Source organism: Dendrobates tinctorius, unplaced genomic scaffold (genome assembly GCF_039654945.1).
Source record: "Dendrobates tinctorius isolate UK_male_01 unplaced genomic scaffold, ASM3965494v1 ptg000399l, whole genome shotgun sequence".
NCBI classification, from domain to species: domain Eukaryota; kingdom Metazoa; phylum Chordata; class Amphibia; order Anura; family Dendrobatidae; genus Dendrobates; species Dendrobates tinctorius.
This window is the reverse complement of record NW_027362065.1, coordinates 316,541-338,091: the sequence shown is the minus strand read 5'-3', so window position 1 is coordinate 338,091 and position 21,551 is coordinate 316,541. Positions and strand designations below refer to the sequence as shown.

General features: G+C 54.0%; 2 protein-coding genes across 4 annotated transcripts in view; one reads left to right on the top strand and one right to left on the bottom strand.

The window, feature by feature from the left end:
- Nucleotides 1-1,122, top strand: part of ATAD5 (ATPase family AAA domain containing 5) — a 57,626-nt gene extending 56,504 nt beyond the window's left edge. For all 3 annotated transcript variants that reach the window (XM_073563815.1, XM_073563814.1, XM_073563816.1), the window contains one exon: nucleotides 382-1,122. In XM_073563815.1, coding sequence (XP_073419916.1) covers nucleotides 382-460 — 79 coding nt within the window. In that variant the 3' untranslated portion in view covers nucleotides 461-1,122. The remainder of the gene's footprint in view (nucleotides 1-381) is intronic.
- Nucleotides 1,123-1,594: 472 nt separating this feature from the next.
- Nucleotides 1,595-21,155, bottom strand: TEFM (transcription elongation factor, mitochondrial). Its single transcript, XM_073563819.1, has 4 exons — nucleotides 21,021-21,155; nucleotides 3,369-3,619; nucleotides 3,144-3,293; nucleotides 1,595-3,078 (listed from the first exon to the last, which is right to left on the bottom strand). Exons 1-4 carry the CDS (start codon nucleotides 21,052-21,054, stop codon nucleotides 2,650-2,652), a joined length of 864 nt encoding a protein of 287 aa, XP_073419920.1. The 5' UTR covers nucleotides 21,055-21,155; the 3' UTR covers nucleotides 1,595-2,649.
- Between the last annotated feature and the right edge of the window lie 396 nt (nucleotides 21,156-21,551).

Below are 21,551 nucleotides of genomic sequence, written 5' to 3'. Positions count from 1 at the left end.
GAGTTTCCTGAGGTTTCCGGTCACTTAGGGGGATCTGGAGTCCCCCATGTCTGGATGACGTCTCCTTAGCCATGTTGTATGAGGTTGTGCCTTTGGAGATAATGATCTTGGTGTGAGCGCCACTGGGATTGAAAGCGTTTCTCTTGGATGATCTCTGTGATGGGTGATTCTCTCCTGCTGAGAGTTGTGTTGGCCTACTGACCACCTCATCGGCCTTGCTGTGTGTGTCCTTTGTTATTTTCAACCCCCCCTGATATCAAGATGATGATCTATCTCCGTCTTGAACCAGGAGAACCCTCATGGCCTTGAGGACGTGAGTAGTGCTGATAATGTGACCATAGTGTGCTCTTCAGTTCTGACCGTGTTTTTCTGTCTCCTCAGGTTCCTTCACTACTTGGAGGGCATCCACCTCGAGCTTCCGAAGGCAACACTCCGCATTCTGGCGGAGGACTTCCCCTGAACTACAGGTGACGTCCAGAACTACGTCCGCTGACTCCCCGAGTTCCATGTGAGGGATGGCGGAGGACTCCCCCCTGAGCTCCACGTGAGGGATGGCGGAGGACTCCCCCCTGAGCTCCACGTGAGAGATGGCGGAGGACTCCCCCCTGAGCTCCACGTGAGGGATGGCTGAGGACTCCCCCTAAACTACATGTGAAGGACGGTGGAGAACTTTCAGAACTAGATGTGATTTGGATGGAGGATGTTCCCTAAACATAATACATGTGGTGGCAGCGGGGGTTGTACCCGGAGCGGCTCGTGGTGGTGGAGGAATCGTGCACTTCCTGTATTCTGTACAGAGACTTCATCTTTTTATTTATCTCCACATTTATCTATTTATGACAATGTCGTCCCGGCGGGGGTCCTGGTGCTTATGATAGCTCTACTGGCGTTGGTCAGGAGGTTTCTGCTTATGATCGTGCCACTGACTGTGGTTGGGGGGGATCCCAGTGCTTATGATTGCTCCACCGGCAGTAGTCAGGGGCGCCCAGGTGACTTCACGGCTGCTCGGATCTTGTGATTTTTATTTTTTTTATTCCCAGAATTTTATATTATACATTTGTTTTTTTTTTTTTTTATATATATTCTGGAAATTAAAGGCAACTTTGAGTGATGTGGTCTGTACCCCCCCAGCCTGGCGTTGTGACTACCATGCACCTCCCGGTGCTGTACTGTGACTACCCTGCACAATACTAGGTCTGAGCCCCGTGGCTCCTGCTGTCTAAATACCACGGGGGCTTGGACGCATGAGCTCTGAACACCTTACTCTAGCACGGCCGCTCATCATTAGTCACAACCTTTGGTGTAGTACTGGGGAGGGGCTGCTTAGCTACTGCCATGACACCTCTGTACGAGTGTCTTCTGTCAAGGAACTTCTGCAGCAGCGGTCACAAGCCGGATGTGGGGGAGGGGGTAATACACCACTGCCCTATCTTCCTGCAGCCCCTGATCCCTACCAGTGTTGCCACCATCACACCGCAGGGCAGGATGGGGTAAAGAGCTGGGATTAGTGACCCACAAACCGTGAGCGTCTGCTGCACTGACTATGGAGGAGGCCGGCCCCCATCAGCCATTTCTGTGCCTTAGAATCACTTCACTACAGCAACTGTGAGGCCGGACCAGCGACCATACTGACTGTCTCCCACACTCGACAAGCAGCATCTCATAATACAGAGGAAGTGCTAACCATAGCTCCTACCGCAGCACCGAGGAAGGCAGGAAATGACCGGGGGAGGGGGTACACCACGTGCCATGATCACCGTGGCTGGCAGCAGCACAGAGGCTGTCAGGAGATGGGGGCAGGCACCACCACTCCATTCCCCACAGTATGGACCCCTGCGGGAGTTTTACTGCACACTGATGGCCTGCGGTGGCACAGTATGTCAGGAGTTTTCCCGCCGCACCCTGATGGCCTGCAGCGGCACAGAGGATGTCAGGACTTTTCCCGCCGCACACTGATGGCCTGCGGCAGCACAGAGGATGTCAGGAGTCTTCCCGCCGCATCCTGATGGCCTGCGGCGGCACAGAGGATGTCAGGAGTCTTACCGCCGCACACTGATGGCCTGCGGCGGCACAGAGGATGTCAGGAGTTTTCCCGCCGCACCCTGATGGCCTGCGGCAGCACAGAGGATGTCAGGAGTCTTACCGCCGCACCCTGATGGCCTGCGGCGGCACAGAGGATGTCAGTTTTCCCGCCGCACCTTGATGGCCCGCGGCGGCACAGAGGATGTCAGGAGTCTTCCCGCCGCATCCTGATGGCCTGCGGCGGCACAGAGGATGTCATGAGTCTTACCGCCGCACCCTGATGGCCTGCGGCGGCACAGAGGACGTCAGTTTTCCCGCCGCACCTTGATGGCCTGCGGCGGCACAGAGGATGTCAGGAGTCTTACCGCCGCACCCTGATGGCCTGCGGCGGCACAGAGGATGTCAGGAGTTTTCCCGCCGCACCGATGGCCTGCGGCAGCACAGAGGATGTCAGGAGTCTTCCCGCCGCACCCTGATGGCCTGCGGCAGTACAGAGGATGTCATGAGCTTTACCGCCGCACACTGATGGCCTGCAGCAGCACATAGGATGTCAGGAGTTTTATTGCTGCACCATGATAGCCTGCAGCGGCTAAGTGACCACCATCAGTATGGACACCTCTGTAACAATCAGCGGTGCCCAGCCAGCTCCAGCACGGCGATGGCCTGCAGCAGAGCGTCACACATCTCCTCGTGGCGGTACTGGCCGCGGGGGTGCAGTCTGTGCTTGTAATGGGAGATCAGCTCTGGGGTGAAGCGGACCCGCGGCTGCTCCCGTGTGCTCGCCTCCTCCACCAGCCGCTGCACCAAGTCCACGCCGCTCGTCTTCGCGCCGCCTACCATAATGTCAAAGTGCTTCCCCACAGTGGTTCGGGCCACACTGAACACCCTGTGCTCCTGCTCTGCAGCATAGCCCGGGTTCAGCAGCGCGTACAACATAGCCTCCACTACCCGCACATGCAGGGTGATGGGAAACATGGCAGAGTTCTGGGCGGACAGTGAGCTTTTCTCCAGGATGTAGATGTCAGCGGCCGGGAGAATGGAGACAGCGGCGGACACCTGCGGAGAGGACACAAGCTCAGACACGGCCCAGACCCCAGTAGCCCCATGTAAATGCCACTTACATCTGCCAGGTAGAGGTCGGGGTGCTGCCGTGCCTTCGTCACCTGGGACCACTCGTGTTGCTGCCAGTCTCTCACCGTCAGGGTCCAGTCCACATGGGCCCACGCCAGTCTCTTTAGCCCAAACACAATGGAGATGATACTGCCAGCAGCCTGCGGAGACAAGAGGAACGGATCAGCTGCCAGCAGGCGGGACCCCCCCGTGGAGGACCATCAGCCGCCCCTCACCTGTAGCCGCTGTAGGGAGACCTCAGGCTTCAGGAAGTTTGCCCTTGTGCTCTCTCGTCGGCCCGGCTTCACGGCCTCACCTGCAGGTTCTGTGTACTTGTCCATGACATAAGGAGGAGGCTCATCCTCCCAGTATGGAACTGCAGGGGGCTCCTCACCATCAAGTATCTTGCTCGGGGACCCCTCCTGTGCTGCATCCCACCAACTCACACCCCTGGTGCAGTGTAGGGGCCGCAAGAGGCTCCTCAACCCTGGAAAATCAAAGTCAGAGTGTGTTGCCTAACAAGCAGAATGAGGGAAGCGGGCAGGAGTACAAGCAGGGGGGGGAGACGAGGGAAGCGGGGCAGGAGTACGGAGCAGGGGGGGAGAAGAGGGAAGCGGGGCAGGAGTACGGAGCAGGGGGGGAGAAGAGGGAAGCGGGGCAGGAGTACGGAGCAGGGGGGGAGAAGAGGGAAGCGGGGCAGGAGTACGGAGCAGGGGGGGAGAAGAGGGAAGCGGGGCAGGAGTACGGAGCGGGGGGGGGAAAGAGTGAAGCGGGGCAGGAGTACAGAGCAGGGGGACAGGAGAGGGAAGCGGGGCAGGAGTACGGAGCGGGGGGGGGAAAGAGTGAAGCGGGGCAAGAGTACGGATCAGGGGAGGAGAGGAGGGAAGCGGGGCAAGAGAGGGAAGCGGGCCAGGAATACGGAGCAGGGGGGAGAAGAGGGAAGCGGGGCAGAAGTACGGAGCAGGGGGGAGAAGAGGGAAGCGGGGCAGAAGTACGGAGCAGGGGGGAGAAGAGGGAAGCGGGGCAGGAGTACAGAGCCGAGGGAAGCGGGGCAGGAGTACAGAGCCGAGGGAAGCGGGGCAGGAGTACAGAGCCGAGGGAAGCGGGGCAGGAGTACAGAGCCGAGGGAAGCGGGGCAGGAGTACAGAGCCGAGGGAAGCGGGGCAGGAGTACAGAGCCGAGGGGAGAAGAGGGAAGCGGGGCAGGAGTACGGAGCCGAGGGGAGAAGAGGGAAGCGGGGCAGGAGTACGGAGCAGGGGGGAGAAGAGGGAAGCGGAACAGCAGTAGTACAGAGCCGAGGGAAGCGGAACAGCAGTAGTACAGAGCAGGGGGGAGAAGAGGGAAGCGGGGCAGGAGTACGGAGCAGGGGAGAGAAGAGGGAAGCGGGGCAGGAGTACGGAGCAGGGGGGAGAAGAGGGAAGCGGGGCAGGAGTACGGAGCAGGGGGGAGAAGAGGGAAGCGGGGCAGGAGTACGGAGCAGGGGGGAGTAGAGGGAAGCGGGGCAGGAGTACGGAGCAGGGGAGAGTACAAAGGGTGGGGAACGAGGGCATAGTGCAAATTTGAGGGGGGAGAAGAGCGGGGAAGGTGCATGAGGGGCACAAAACGTGCATATGGGAGGGGGAAATAGGGAAGCTGGAGAGATGCACAGGAAGTTGTACAAGGCGGGTGTATGGGAGGGAGAAGGGCGCGAGTCAGCGCAATACATGTGTCCAAACGGGGGGAGAGGAGGAGATGCGAAGCAGGTGTCCAAAGGGGGGAGAAGAGGAGACGCGAAGCAAGTGTCCAAAGGAGGGAGAAGCAGGTGTCCAAAGAGGGAAAAGGGGCTGGTATACGAGGAGGGGAGAAGAGGGTTTAGGAGGGGTTATAAGAAGGTATATGAGGAGGGGTATGTGGAGGTGTGTGTATAGAGGAGTAGTACGTGGAGGGGTGTATTGAGGAGCGGTATGTGGAGGGGTACGTGGAGCTTTGTGTGGAGGGGTGTATTGAGGTGTGTGTGGAGGAGCAGTACGAGGAGGGGTGGGTGGAGGGGCGGTGTATGGAGGCGTGTGTGCGGAGCGGTGTGTGATGAGCGGTGCGTGGAGGGGCGGTATATGGAGGTGTGTGAGGAGCGGTGTGTGAGGAACTGTATGGAGTGGTGTGAGGAGGGGTGCGTGTATGGAGGTGTGTGAGGAGCGGTGTATGGAGGGGTACGTGGAGGTGTGTGAAGGTGTGTATGGAGGGGTACGTGAAGGTGTGTGAGGAACAGTGTGTGGAGGTGTGTATGGAGGGGTACGTGGAGGTGTGTGAAGGTGTGTATGGAGGGGTACGTGAAGGTGTGTGAGGAACAGTGTGTGGAGGTGTGTGAGGAACAGTGTAAGGAGGGGCACGAGGAGCTGCATGCGGAGCGGCGCGAGGCAGGGCTGTGGAGTCGGTAAACCAAACCTGCGACTCCGACTCCTCAACATCCCTTACACCGACTCCCACATATATTGCTTATAGTTAAGTGAAAAATGTATTGTAGTACAATGTGAACATCAGACATTTAATCATTTCTATGATCCAATAATCAAGATATTTAGATAGAACATATTTATTGGAATACAACTTTAGAACACAAAAAACTGTAATAAATTGTAAATATGTAATACACTGTATAATATCGATCACATATATACAGTACAGAGCAAAGTTTGGACACCTCATTCAAAGAGTTTTCTTTATTTTCATGACTGAATATTGTAGATTCACTCTGAAGGCATCAAAACTATGAATTAACACATGTGGAATTATATAATTACCAAAAGAGTGTGAAACAACAGAAAAGTATTAAGTTACGTACCGGTAACGGTATTTTTCGGAAGCCCATGACAGCACCGCGAGAGAGGGGATCCGCCCTTTAGGAACAGGAAACCTACAGATACAAAAGGGCGGCACCTCTCCCACGCATCAGTTGGATTACAGAGCTTGAGAGGCTACCATGGTTAGTACACAACATATAATATATATAACCTATCTACCCTATTTACCAGAAATATTTTTATACCATCTCCCTCATACAGTAAATTGTGGACAATCTTCTAAAGGAGTGCACCCCTATATGTGAACAAGGGAGGGAACTAAGGGTGCTGTCATGGGCTTCCGAAAAATACCGTTACCGGTACGTAACTTAATACTTTATTCGGACTCCCATGACAGCACCACAAGAGAATTACAGAGATGTAAAATTAATTTAGGGAGGGACTACAGCCTGCAGCACCCTTAGCCCAAAGGTGAGATCTGAGGAGGCACCCATATCTAACCAATAGTGGTTAAAAAAGGTGGAAGGAGATGACCAGGTGGCCGCCTTACATATCTGATCAATTGACACTCCAGATCTTTCTGCCCAAGATGATGCCATGGCATGAGTGGAATGCGCCCTCAGGTTCTGCGGAGCCGGACCTCCACCTGCTGTGTAGGCAAGAGAGATAGCCTCCCTAATCCACCTTGCTAATGTGCGTTTCGATACCCTACAACCTTTCCTGAGACCTTGGAAGGATAGGAATAATGCATTCTCCTTCTTCCAAGGATCCGTGGCTGCTAAATATTTAAGTAAGCATCTCCTAATATCTAATGCCTGAAGTTTTTGCTCCTTAAGGTTGTTCGGATTAGGGAGGAAGGAAGGCAGAACTATCTCTTGTGTCCTGTGAAATTGTGATGCTACCTTGGGAAGGTATGCTGGATCTGGCCTTAGGATTACTCTATCCTGTAAGAACTCTGTGTAAGGGGGCAATCTGGAAAGTGCCTGTATGTCGCTCACTCTACGTGCGGATGTTATCGCTACCAGAAATGCTGCCTTAAGAGATATAATCTTTAATGAGGCAGAATCCAAAGGTTCAAACGGACTTTCTGTCATGGCTGTAAGGACTAAGTTTGAGTCCCAAGGCACACATCTGTCCTTGTGTATGGGTCTCGATCTAGCCGCCGCTTTGATGAACCTTGCTACCCAATAGTTATTGGGAATATCACATGCAAACAAGGCTCCTAAGGCTGAAACCTGTACTTTTAATGTACTTGTGGAGAGACCCAATTCGAGACCCTTCTGGAGAAATTCCAGAATATGTTTTGTGGGAATTCCGTCTCTGACATCAAACTGAAAGGTGGACAGGAATCGCTTCCAGGTCCTAGCATAGATGTTAGTGGTATTTAGTTTCCTGCTTTTTAGGAGGGTATCAATTAAATTCTTGGAGAACCCTCTATCCTTTAATAGTGTCCTCTCAAACACCACGCCATCAAATGGAGTCCCGCTACTTGCGGGTGGCTGACTGGCCCCTGGTAGAGGAGATCCGGAAGGTTTGGCAGTACCCAGGGATCGCATACCGACATGGTCCTCAACCATGCGAACCAGGTCCTCCTGGGCCAAAAGGGGGCAATTAATATGACTCTTGCCCAATCTTCCTTACTACCTGAGGTAGAAGATTTAATGGCGGGAAGGCGTATGCCAGAGAAAAGTTCCATCTTATCAGGAGGGCATCCACTGCCAGTGGATTTTCCCTGGGAGTCAGAGAGCAGAACGATTTTTCTTTCCTGTTTTCTCTGGTGGCAAAGAGGTCTACCTCTGGCTGACCCCATCTGCGGACAATCTGGTGGTAAATATCCCTGTTCAAAGCCCATTCTCCTTGCTTTAGAGCCTTGCGGCTTAGAAAGTCTGCCTTCACGTTGTCCTTTCCTCTGATGTGGAGGGCCGTTAAAGATAGAAAACTTTCCTCTGCTATCTGAAGGAGACGTTCTGTTATCCGCATCAGGGCGTCGGAGCGGGTTCCACCTTGGTGGTTGACATATGCTACCACTACCTGGTTGTCCGAGAGTATCCTCACGTGATGGCCCTGTAGGTACATAATGAGTTTTTTGACTGCCCGCTCTATCGCCAATAGCTCTCTCTGGTTGGATGAGATCTCAGCATCAGAATCCCAATGTCCTTGTACCACTATGTCCCCCATATGGGCCCCCAACCGAAGGGACTAGCATCTGTGGTTATAATACGGGTTATCTGCGTTATCCAGGGCACCCCTGAGGCTAGGTTCTCGTCATCGAGCCACCATCTAAGCGATGTAACAGCTGAGGGGCTTAGCAACACTCGACCCTGTAAGGAGTCTTCCAAGGCCCTGCTATTAACCAGGACGTCCTTCTGAAGGGCTCTCGTATGGAATTTTGCCCACCTGACTGCTGGGATGCATGAGGTTAGAGAGCCTAACAGGGACATGGCCTGTCTGAGGGTCATAGAAGGATTATCAATCGCCCGAAGAACCTGCTGCTGTATCTTTTGCAATTTATCCAATGGCAACAGACACTGCCGAGTTTCTGAATTTAATAGTAAGCCTAGAAACTTCTGTATCTTTAAGGGCTGGAGTCGGGATTTCTCGTAGTTTAATATCCATCCGAGGTTTTCTAACCTGGACTTAGCTCTTTCTATCTGGGATATACAATGGCCCACCGATTTTCCCACAATCAAAAAATCATCTAAATATGGAACAATTAAGATGTCCACTTCCCGTAAATGAGCCATAACCTCGGCCACTATTTTTGTAAATACCCGGGGTGCTGCTGAGAGACCAAAGGGAAGGGCTCTATACTGATAATGACGGACTGTGCCGTCTACTGAAACCGCCACTCTCAGGTACTGCTGGAAATCTGCATGGATAGGTACATGATAGTACGCATCTTTCAAATCTATGACTGCCATAACACACCCTTTAAACAATATTTTTATTGTTGTATTGATGGACTCCATCTTAAAAGTACGATTAACCAAAAACTCATTAAGGAAACGTAAATTAATAATCGTTCTAAATGTTTTATCAGGTTTTTGAATTAGGAATAAGGGAGAGTAGAACCCTCTACCTCTCTCAGATTCTGGAACCTCTATCAGGACGTTTTTCTGGCATAGGCTCAAGACCTCCGCTTCTAAAGCTGCTTGTTCGAGGGGTGAAGATCTTAAAGGAGTTGGTTTAAAGGTATCCCGCGGGACCTGGGTAAACTCCAATCTAAGCCCGGTGGATATTACCTTGCGCACCCAGTCACTATTTGTAATCTGTAACCATGCTGGGAGGAAGGATGACAGTCTACCCCCCACGGGAATTACTAGTCATTGATTCTGTCTCTTTCAATCTCTCGACGAGCGTCTGAACATGTAGCCCATACCTCTTCTCCTTCTATCTTCCCATCTGGGACGGTCTCTATTAGGTGAAGAATTGCGCCTTCTCCCCTGACCGAATCTCCTACCAAATGGACGTCGGTAGGACGCAGACCAGAGATTTGGGAATTTTTTCTTGTCGTCCCCAGCCTTCTCAAGCAGTTCGTCCAGGACTGCGCCGAACAAATATTCACCCTCACACGGAATAGTACAGAGCTTCGCCCTGGACTGAATGTCTCCCTGCCAGCACTTTAGCCACAGGGCTCTACGAGCCGCATTAGAGAGACCTGCTGCCCTGGCGGCCATTCTTACTGCATCCGCCGAGGCATCTGCTAGGAATGCTGCTCCCTCTTGGATTGTTGGTAGGGCCCCAAGAATTGTTTGCCTTGACGTACCCTGTTTTAATTGCGACTCCAACTGGTCCAACCAGACCATCATGGACCTGGCCGTGCATGTTGATGCCACTGCTGGTCTTAAGGACCCGGCAGCCATTTCCCAGGTATTCTTAAGGAAGGTATCTGCCTTCCTGTCTAGGGGATCTTTAAGGGATCCCATGTCCTCAAAGGGTAGCGAGGATCTTTTCGATGCCTTCGCAATGGCTGCATCTAATTTGGGGGCCTTGTCCCAAGAATTCACTGCCGGATCGTCGAAGGGATATCTGCGTTTGAGGGCTGGTGGTAGCAACCCTCTTTTATCCGGTTTTTTCCACTCTCTGTGGATCAGATCCTGGATCTTCTGATTTAATGGGAAGACTCTACGCTTCCTCTCCAGCCCCCCGAACATGACATCCTGCATGGATAACTGGGGCTTAGGCTCCTCTACTTCCATTGTCTCTCTGACTGCTTTGACCAGCTTGTCTACTCGGTCAAGTGGCAAACAAAACCGCCCAGAGTCCTCATCTCCTGAGGAGGACGAGGGAGATGAAGCCTGGGAGTCTCTACTTCTCCTCCATTCTGCCGAGGAATCGGACTCCACCGGGACCCCGCCCCTTAGACTTTCCGGCTGAGACAAAGACTTTAGGGTTTCCTTCATCACTGCCCTGACTATGTCCCTTAAACTCGCCGCTACCGCGGGCGACTCTTCCGCCACTGTCTGCTGAATACAGGGGGGGGCACAATTTTTTGGGGCATGAGTCTGGTAATGGGCATGCACAGAGTGCGCATTCCCTGTTTTTAGTTTTACTTGTAGCCTTCTTCCCCTAGAATAAAACACAGAAGGGGGCCCCGTCACTGAGTGAACTTTCACGAAGATCACTTACCAGTGCCACAATCAAGTACCGGAGAATGAGGGGGATTCTTCTCAGTCGATGCTCCTGTCTGCCTAGAGGAGCTTTTATGAATGGATTGGTCACTTCGTCCCGCACGTTCCTTACTGTCACGGGACTCTTTCTTTTTCTGCTTGACCTGCCGAAGGTCATCCAGGGGCGGTAGTGATGCTTGTCGCTGCTGCTGATCGCTCTCCATTACTGCTCGTAATAATGTGGCCAAGGCAAGGCACCCTGCCAGGGTCCTGCCTATATACCCCTCCTCCGGACAGCAGTATTCCTGCAGCGCCCCTCCCCCCTTAATAGGGCTCCCTTCCCCAGCTGGCGCCGCTCCTGGCCGGAGAGCCGACGCTTATCGGCGTTTGCGATGGGCGCCGCCATCTTGGTTTCTCGCGCCTGCGCAGTGGCGCCACCGACCCGGAAGCGCATCCTCCGCCCGCCCCCTGACGTCACCGCGACCCCGACATGACCGGAAGTCACGCGGGACGCCCGGGCGCTCCGGAATGCAGCGCTCCGGAATGCAGCGCTCCCCGGTCGCAGCACCCCGCAGGCCCCCGTTACCACCGCACTTGCGCCGCCGGAGCCGGGAGCCCCCGGGGGGGGGCATACTCACCGGCGGCGGCCTTACCCTGGAGACGGACCTCCTCCGGACGCCGCTCCCTGCTGCATACGCCACCGCCGTGCCACCCATCCTGGGCCACCGTGGCGTCTTCCAGGAGTTCCGCACCAGGCCGAGGTAGGAGACCCCCTCGCTACCTGTATCGGCCGGCCGGCCCTGGGATCCGGTCTTCTGTAGGATCCCATCCCCTCAGGAACAGGAAACCAACTGATGCGTGGGAGAGGTGCCGCCCTTTTGTATCTGTAGGTTTCCTGTTCCTAAAGGGCGGATCCCCTCTCTCGTGGTGCTGTCATGGGAGTCCAAATAAATATGTCTTATATTCTAGGTTCTTCAAAGTAGCCACCTTGTGCTTTGATGACTGCTTTGCACACTCTTGGCATTCTCTTGATGGGCTTCAAGAGGTATTCACCGGAAATGGTCTTCCAACAGTCTTGAAGGAGTTCCCAGAGATGCTTAGCACTTGTTGGCCCTTTTGCCTTCACTCTGCGGTCCAGCTCACCCCAAACCATCTTGATTGGGTTCAGGTCTGGTGACTGTGGAGGCCAGGTCATCTGGCGTAGCACCCCATCACTCTCCTTCTTGGTCAGATAGCCCTTACACAGCCTGGAGGTGTGTTTGGGGTCATTGTCCTGTTGAAAAATAAATGATGGTCCAAGTAAACGCAAACCGGACGGAATAGCATGCCGCTGCAAGATGCTGTGGTAGCCATGCTGGTTCAGTATGCCTTCAATTTTGAATAAATCCCCAACAGTGTCACCAGCAAAGCCCCCCCACACCATCACACCTCCTCCTCCATGCTTCACGGTGGGAACCAGGCATGTAGAGTCCATCCGTTCACCTTTTCTGAGTCGCACAAAGACACGGTGGTTGGAACCAAAGATCTCAAATTTGGACTCATCAGACCAAAGCACAGATTTCCACTGGTCTAATGTCCATTCCTTGTGTTCTTTAGCCCAAACAAGTCTCTTCTGCTTGTGGCCTGTCCTTAGCAGTGGTTTCCTAGCAGCTATTTTACCATGAAGGCCTGCTGCATAAAGTCTCCTCTTAACAGTTGTTGTAGAGATGTGTCTGCTGCTAGAACTCTGTGTAGCATTGACCTGGCCTCTAATCTGAGCTGCTGTTAACCTGCGATTTGTGAGGCTGGTGACTCGGATGAACTTATCCTCCGCAGCAGAGGTGACTCTTGGTCCTTTCCTGGAGCGGTCCTCATGTGAGCCAGTTTCTTTGTAGCGCTTGATCTTTTTTGCCACTGCACTCGGGGACACTTTCAAAGTTTCCCCAATTTTTCGGACTGACTGACCTTCATTTCTTAAAGTAATGATGGCCACTCGTTTTTCTTTACTTAGTGGCTTTTTTCTTGTCATAATACAAATTCTAAGGCCGGGGTCACACTAACAGACGCAAAATACAGTCCGTAGTTTACATGCGTAATACGGATGAATGGCCCCTAAACAGCGCTCCGTATGTCATCCGTAAGCAAGGTGTGGTCGTGTATTTTGCGCATGTCTGCATCTGTGTGTAATCCGTATGGCGAGATTTTCTCGCAGGCTTGCAAAATGGACATATAATGGAGCCCTATGACAGGGTTTTGAACAGAAACGAAATATATATATACATATATACATACACATATATATATATATATATATATATATATATATATACACACATATATACACACACACACACACACACACAAGTCATTGAGATAAACATATATATATATATATATATTTCACAGAGTTCTACATAGCAGAATAGCTGCTATTTCAATTGTCGGCTTCTATCAAATCATTCCCCAACCCGACATGAAATGACGCTTTACTGAATGTAACCATGTATTTCATTTCATGTTTTTTTTTATATGTCCCTGACTAATAATTAGATGAGGGTTTGTGTGCAAAATTTGGGAGTTGTAGTTGTTATTTTAAGGGGTTAATTCGTTGTTAAAAAATGCGTGGGCTTCCCATTGCCCTGTAGCGGTGGCAAATGGGTTAATCTTACAAAGGGTTAATGTCACCTTACAATTGAATGGTGACATTAACCCTCTATTAGATTAACCCACTCGCCACCACTACAGGGCAATGGGAAGCCCATGCATCTTTTAACAACGAATTAACCCCTTAAAATAACAACTACAACTCCCAAATTTTGCACACAATCCCTCATCTAATTATTAGTCAGGGACATATAAAAAAAAAAAACATGAAATGAAATGCGTTACTGAATGTAACCATGTGTCATTTCATGTCGGGTTGGGCAATGATTTGATAGAAGCCGGCAATTTAATTTGCGGCTATTCTGCTATGAAGAACTCTGTGAAATATAAATATATATATGTTTGTCTCAATGACATGTATGTGTATATATCTATTCTTTAGTTTCTTTATTAAACCTGTCAGTGTGAGTTTACTGTATAGCGCACTGAATTGTCGGCTTTTCTAAGACACCGGGTGCGTATTTCTCGCAAGTCACACATGTGGTCTGTGTGTAATGTGGATTTTTAGCGCACCCATAGGCTTTCATTGGCGTATTACGGGCGTAGTACGCTGACAATCGCAGCATGCTGCGATTGGCACGGACCGTAGAATACGGACGAGAATTATACGCCTATTGGGAGCAAACCCATAGAGAATCATTGGTCCGTGTGTAATGCGTGCTTTTAGCGCCTCTCACTCGTCCGTATTCCTCTCTAGTGTGACCCCGGCCTTACTGTCTATTCAGTAGAACTATCACCTGTGTATCCACCAGACTTCTGCACAACACAACTGATGGTCCCAACCCCATTTATAAGGCAAGAAATCCCACTTATTAAACCTGACAGGGCACACCTGGGAAGTGAAAACCATTTCCAGTGACTACCTCTTGAAGCTCATCAAGAGAATGCCAAGAGTGTGCAAAGCAGAAATCAAAGAAATAGGTGGCTACTGTGAAGAACATAGAATATAAGACATGTTTTCAGTTGTTTCACACTTTTTTGTTAATTATATAATTCCACATGTGGTAATTCATAGTTTTGATGACTTCAGAGTGAATCTACAATTTCATAGTAATGAAAATAAAGGAAACTCTTTGAGAAAGTGTGTCCAAACTTTTGGTCTGTACTGTGTGTGTATATATATACACTCACTGGCCACTTTATTAGGTACACCTGTCCAACTGTGTGTTAAGACTTAATTTCTAATCTGCCAATCACATGACGGCAACTCAGTGCATTTAGGCATGTAGACATGGTCAAGACAATCTCCTGCAGTTCAAACCGAGCATCAGTATGGGGAAGAAAGGTGATTTGAGTGCCTTTGAACGTGGCATGATTGTTGGTGCCAGAAGGGCTGGTCTGAGTATTTCAGAAACTGCTGATCTACTGGGATTTTCACGCACAACCATCTCTAGGGTTTACAGAGAATGGTCCGAAAAAGAAAAAAAATCCAGTGAGCGGCAGTTCTGTGGCCGGAAATGCCTTGTTGATGCCAGAGGTCAGAGGAGAATGGGCAGACTGGTTCGAGCTGATAGAAAGGCAACAGTGACTCAAATTGCCACCCGTTACAACCAAGGTAGGCAGAAGAGCATCTCTGAACGCACAGTGCGTCGAACTTTGAGGCAGATGGGCTACAGCAGCAGAAGACCACACTGGGTACCACTCCTCTCAGCTAAGAACAGGAAACTGAGGCTACAATTTGCACAAGCTCATCGAAATTGGACAGTAGAAGATTGGAAAAACGTTGCCTGGTCTGATGAGTCTCGATTTCTGCTGCGACATTCGGATGGTAGGGTCAGAATTTGGCGTAAACAACATGAAAGCATGGATCCATCCTGCCTTGTATCAACGGTTCAGGCTGGTGGTGGTGGTGTCATGGTGTGGGGAATTTTTTCTTGGCACTCTTTGGGCCCCTTGGTACCAATTGAGCATCGTTGCAACGCCACAGCCTACCTGAGTATTGTTGCTGACCATGTCCATCCCTTTATGACCACAATGTACCCAACATCTGATGGCTACTTTCAGCAGGATAATGCGCCATGTCATAAAGCTCGAATCATCTCAGATTGGTTTCTTGAACATGACAATGAGTTCACTGTACTCAAATGGCCTCCTCAGTCACCAGATCTCAATCCAATAGAGCATCTTTGGGATGTGGTGGAACGGGAGATTCGCATCAGGGATGTGCAGCCGACAAATCTGCGCCAACTGTGTGATGCCATCATGTCAATATGGTCCAACATCTCTGAGGAATGCTTCCAGCACCTTGTTGAATCTCTGCCACGAAGAATTGAGGCAGTTCTGAAGGCAAAAGGGGGTCCAACCCGTTACTAGCATGGTGTACCTAATAAAGTGGCCAGTGAGTGTATATATACACACACACACACGTCCTCAGCAAGAGCCAAGCAGGCTTCATGCCAAACCACCGCACTACCGACCACATCTACACCCTGCACAGCCTCATTCAGAGCCACGTCCACAAATACAAAGAACGGGAAGATATACGCCTGTTTCGTGGACTTTAAAAAGGCCTTTGATTCGGTGTGGCACCCAGGCTTATTCCTGAAACTGCTGGAGAGTGGAATAGGAGGAAAGACCTATGATGTTATCAAAAGCTCCTACACCGAGAACCTCTGCAGTGTGAGTGTGAACGGCAGAAGAACGGCTTATTTCCAGCAGAGCCAGGGAGTCAGACAAGGCTGCAGCCTAAGCCCAACGCTCTTCAACATTTACATCAATGAGCTGGCTACCGCTCTGGAGTCTTCCACAGCACCAGGTCTCACCCTCCACGACGTGCAGGTGAAATTCCTGCTGTATGCAGATGACTTGCTGCTTCTGTCACCAACCGAGAAAGGCCTCCAAGACAACCTGAAAATCTTAGAGAAATTCAGCTCCACCTGGGCTCTACCGGTCAACCTAAAGAAAACCAACATCATGGTGTTCCAGAAGAGAAAGAGAAAATCAGACCAGCACCCTTCATTTATCCTCAACAACTGCGCCCTTACAGGAACGGACAAATATACCTATCTGGGCCTAGAGATTCACCGATCAGGGAGCTTCAAACAAGCCATAGAGACCCTGAAAGACAAGGCATGCAAAACCTTCTATGCCATCCGAAGGAAACTCTACCATCTAAAGCCACCAGTGAGGGTCTGGTTAAAAATCTTCGAATCTATCATCGCCCCAATCCTCCTGTATGGCAGCGAAGTCTGGGGTCCTCACACCTACCCAGACTGGTCAAGGTGAGATTCAAGCCCAACAGAAATATTCCACCTGGAATTCTGCAAGCACCTTCTCCAAGTCCATCGGAGCACCTCCAACAGTGCTTGCCGGGCCGAGCTGGGCAGATTCCCTCTACACCTAACGGTTCTTAAGAGGGCACTGTCATTCTGGATTCGCCTACGTAGGAGCAATCCAAGCTCCCATCACCATAAAGCCCTGACACATGTAAGGGAAACAGAAAAACCAGGACCCTCGGAACAACTCACCCAAACCCAACCTGACCAGAAAACCAGTCACAACAACCTGACAAAAGCCGGTATCAGGAAGATGGTAGACGAAGGCCAGGAGAGGTACGTAAGTGACTGGAAGAACGACATCATCAGCTCACAGAAACTGACCATGTACCAGAGTCTACAGAGAGACTACAGACTGGCTCCATACCTGGAGAAACTCCCGGACCCCAAAGACCGCAAGATCCTGAGCCGGTATAGACTCAGTGCCCACAGTCTGGCCATCGAATCCGGCCGACACAGGCAGAGCTACAAGCCCAGGGAGGAAAGAGTATGCCAACACTGTGACCAGGAGGCCCTGGAGGATGAGACCCACTTCCTGCTACACTGCTCCAAGTACTCAGCAGTGAGGGACACTCACTTCAGGAGACTCTCACATCTCTTCCCGGATTTCACCACCATGAAGGAGGAAGAGAAAACATACATCCTGCTGGGGGAAGAAGAGAGCAGTGGAGATAGCAGCGCAATATGTGAGCGAATGCCATAGACTGCGAGAAAGAGAACTATGATATGCCATGGACTTCTATGGCCCCCACCCTGGATATGCCCCAACCCCCCATCCACCTTCCCTATGCCATGGACTTCTATGGCCCCCACCCTGGATAGCCCCAATCCCCCATCCACCTTCCCTATGCCATGGACTTCTATAGCCTCATCCTGGATCTGCCCCCATCCACCTTCCCTATGCCATGGACTTCTATAGCCCCATCCTGGATCTGCCCCATCCTGGATCTGCCCCATCCACTTTCCTACAGCCCCTTCCCAACATCCCTACAGTCCCTATCCCTATTCCCTTCTGTACACCTGCTTTGGCAAAACTAATGTGTATTTAGTCCTGCCAATAAAGCTTCTTTGAATTGAATATATATATATATATATATATATATATAAAAAATATAACTATGACTTTTCTCAGCTAAGACAAAGCCTAGATCCTCAGGCTACATTCACACCATAGGCGTAGCCAGGATCAAACCTGGGGGGGGAGGCAGAACCTCATACTGCACACCTCAGCTGCTGCAGAACCTCATACTGCACACCCCTACACTTGAAAATATAGCCTGCACCTTAAGATGTGGTGAATGAAGTCTGTTTATTCCAACTATCAATTGCTGTTGATGTTACTGAAGACGAGCAATGCCTGTCCTGGGCGTCCATTTGGGCAGCTATGAGGTGTACCTGACTGGTGCTAAAAAAAAAAAAAAAAAAAAGGCGGAGGGGGGGGCTGTGAGGAGCGCTGCGTGGCGGAGGGGGGGCTGTGAGGAGCGCTGCGTGGCGGAGGGGGGGCTGTGAGGAGCGCTGCGTGGCGGAGGGGGGGCTGTGAGGAGCGCTGCGTGGCGGAGGGGGGGCTGTGAGGAGCGCTGCGTGGCTGTGAGGAGCGCTGCGTGGCTGTGAGGAGCGCTGCGTGGCTGTGAGGAGCGCTGCGTGGCGGAGGGGGGGCTGTGAGGAGCGCTGCGTGGCGGAGGGGGGGCTGTGAGGAGCGCTGCGTGGCGGAGGGGGGGCTGTGAGGAGCGCTGCGTGGCGGAGGGGGGGCTGTGAGGAGCGCTGCGTGGCGGAGGGGGGGCTGTGAGGAGCGCTGCGTGGCGGAGGGGGGGCTGTGAGGAGCGCTGCGTGGCGGAGGGGGGGCTGTGAGGAGCGCTGCGTGGCGGAGGGGGGGCTGTGAGGAGCGCTGCGTGGCGGAGGGGGGGCTGTGAGGAGCGCTGCGTGGCGGAGGGGGGGCTGTGAGGAGCGCTGCGTGGCGGAGGGGGGGCTGTGAGGAGCGCTGCGTGGCGGAGGGGGGGCTGTGAGGAGCGCTGCGTGGCGGAGGGGGGGCTGTGAGGAGCGCTGCGTGGCGGAGGGGGGGCTGTGAGGAGCGCTGCGTGGCGGAGGGGGGGCTGTGAGGAGCGCTGCGTGGCGGAGGGGGGGCTGTGAGGAGCGCTGCGTGGCGGAGGGGGGGCTGTGAGGAGCGCTGCGTGGCGGAGGGGGGGCTGTGAGGAGCGCTGCGTGGCGGAGGGGGGCTGTGAGGAGCGCTGCGTGGCGGAGGGGGGGCTGTGAGGAGCGCTGCGTGGCGGAGGGGGGGCTGTGAGGAGCGCTGCGTGGCGGAGGGGGGGCTGTGAGGAGCGCTGCGTGGCGGAGGGGGGGCTGTGAGGAGCGCTGCGTGGCGGAGGGGGGGCTGTGAGGAGCGCTGCGTGGCGGAGGGGGGGCTGTGAGGAGCGCTGCGTGGCGGAGGGGGGGCTGTGAGGAGCGCTGCGTGGCGGAGGGGGGGCTGTGAGGAGCGCTGCGTGGCGGAGGGGGGGCTGTGAGGAGCGCTGCGTGGCGGAGGGGGGGCTGTGAGGAGCGCTGCGTGGCGGAGGGGGGGCTGTGAGGAGCGCTGCGTGGCGGAGGGGGGGCTGTGAGGAGCGCTGCGTGGCGGAGGGGGGGCTGTGAGGAGCGCTGCGTGGCGGAGGGGGGGCTGTGAGGAGCGCTGCGTGGCGGAGGGGGGGCTGTGAGGAGCGGTATGTGGCGGAGGGGGGCTGTGAGGAGCGGTATGTGGCGGAGGGGGGCTGTGAGGAGCGGTGTATGGTGGAGGGGGGCTGTGAGGAGCGGTATATGGTGGAGGGGGGCTGTGAGGAGCGCTGTGTGGTGGAGGGGGGCTGTGAGGAGCGGTATGTGGCGGAGGGGGGCTGTGAGGAGCGGTATATGGCGGAGGGGGGCTGTGAGGAGCGGTATGTGGCGGAGGGGGGCTGTGAGGAGCGGTATGTGGCGGAGGGGGGCTGTGAGGAGCGGTGTATGGTGGAGGGGGGCTGTGAGGAGCGGTGTATGGTGGAGGGGGGCTGTGAGGAGCGCTGTATGGTGGAGGGGGGCTGTGAGGAGCGGTGTATGGTGGAGGGGGGCTGTGAGGAGCGCTGTATGGTGGAGGGGGGCTGTGAGGAGCGCTGTATGGTGGAGGGGGGCTGTGAGGAGCGCTGTATGGTGGAGGGGGGCTGTGAGGAGCGCTGTATGGCGGAGGGGGGCTGTGAGGAGCGGTGTATGGCGGAGGGGGGCTGTGAGGAGCGGTGTATGGCGGAGGGGGGCTGTGAGGAGCGGTATATGGTGGAGGGGGGCTGTGAGGAGCGCTGTGTGGTGGAGGGGGGCTGTGAGGAGCGGTATGTGGCGGAGGGGGGCTGTGAGGAGCGGTATATGGTGGAGGGGGGCTGTGAGGAGCGCTGTGTGGTGGAGGGGGGCTGTGAGGAGCGGTATATGGTGGAGGGGGGCTGTGAGGAGCGCTGTATGGTGGAGGGGGGCTGTGAGGAGCGGTGTATGGCGGAGGGGGGCTGTGAGGAGCGGTATATGGTGGAGGGGGGCTGTGAGGAGCGCTGTATGGTGGAGGGGGGCTGTGAGGAGCGCTGTGTGGCGGAGGGGGGCTGTGAGGAGCGGTATATGGTGGAGGGGGGCTGTGAGGAGCGGTATGTGGCGGAGGGGGGCTGTGAGGAGCGGTATGTGGCGGAGGGGGGCTGTGAGGAGCGGTATGTGGCGGAGGGGGGCTGTGAGGAGCGGTGTATGGTGGAGGGGGGCTGTGAGGAGCGGTGTATGGTGGAGGGGGGCTGTGAGGAGCGGTGTATGGTGGAGGGGGGCTGTGAGGAGCGGTGTATGGTGGAGGGGGGGCTGTGAGGAGCGGTGTATGGTGGAGGGGGGCTGTGAGGAGCGGTGTATGGTGGAGGGGGGCTGTGAGGAGCGGTGTATGGTGGAGGGGGGGCTGTGAGGAGCGGTATATGGTGGAGGGGGGCTGTGAGGAGCGCTGTATGGTGGAGGGGGGCTGTGAGGAGCGCTGTGTGGCGGAGGGGGGCTGTGAGGAGCGGTATATGGTGGAGGGGGGCTGTGAGGAGCGGTATGTGGCGGAGGGGGGCTGTGAGGAGCGGTATGTGGCGGAGGGGGGCTGTGAGGAGCGGTATGTGGCGGAGGGGGGCTGTGAGGAGCGGTGTATGGTGGAGGGGGGCTGTGAGGAGCGGTGTATGGTGGAGGGGGGCTGTGAGGAGCGGTGTATGGTGGAGGGGGGCTGTGAGGAGCGGTGTATGGTGGAGGGGGGGCTGTGAGGAGCGGTGTATGGTGGAGGGGGGCTGTGAGGAGCGGTGTATGGTGGAGGGGGGCTGTGAGGAGCGGTGTATGGTGGAGGGGGGCTGTGAGGAGCGGTGTATGGTGGAGGGGGGGCTGTGAGGAGCGGTGTATGGTGGAGGGGGGCTGTGAGGAGCGGTGTATGGTGGAGGGGGGCTGTGAGGAGCGGTGTATGGTGGAGGGGGGGCTGTGAGGAGCGGTATATGGTGGAGGGGGGGCTGTGAGGAGCGGTATATGGCGGAGGGGGGCTGTGAGGAGCGGTGTATGGTGGAGGGGGGCTGTGAGGAGCGGTATATGCGGGTACCGTCAGTTCTCACCTCCGCTGATCAGAGTTTTCAGGATTCCTGACATTGGTGTCACGTGTCTCTCCTGAGCCGCATCTTATTGACGTCAGAGTCACGTGACTTTAAGGCGAAAACTTCTGCAGACGCCTTGTGCGCATGCGTATCCGGGTAATTGCTCGTAGCTGTAGATGGAGCGTCGCCATCTGGTGGTGAGAGTGACAGCAGAGAGGCAGCTGCTTTATACGATACTGAGGTACATGAGGTTATATGGAAATACATGGTGTTATACTGAGGTACTTGACCTTATACTGACATACGTGGGGTTATACAGAGGTACACATACGCTGATTGGCGTTTATAAGAGCCACATGTGGTGCCTCAGTGTCCCTTGTTACCACCTGGTCGTGGCCGGTTTATGGTGAAGTCTTGTGAGGAGCACCTGGTCGTGGCTGGTTTATGGTGAAATCTTGTGAGGAGCACCTGGTCGTGGCTGGTTTATGGTGAAGTCTTGTGAGGAGCACCTGGTCGTGGCTGGTTTATGGTGAAATCTTGTGAGGAGCACCT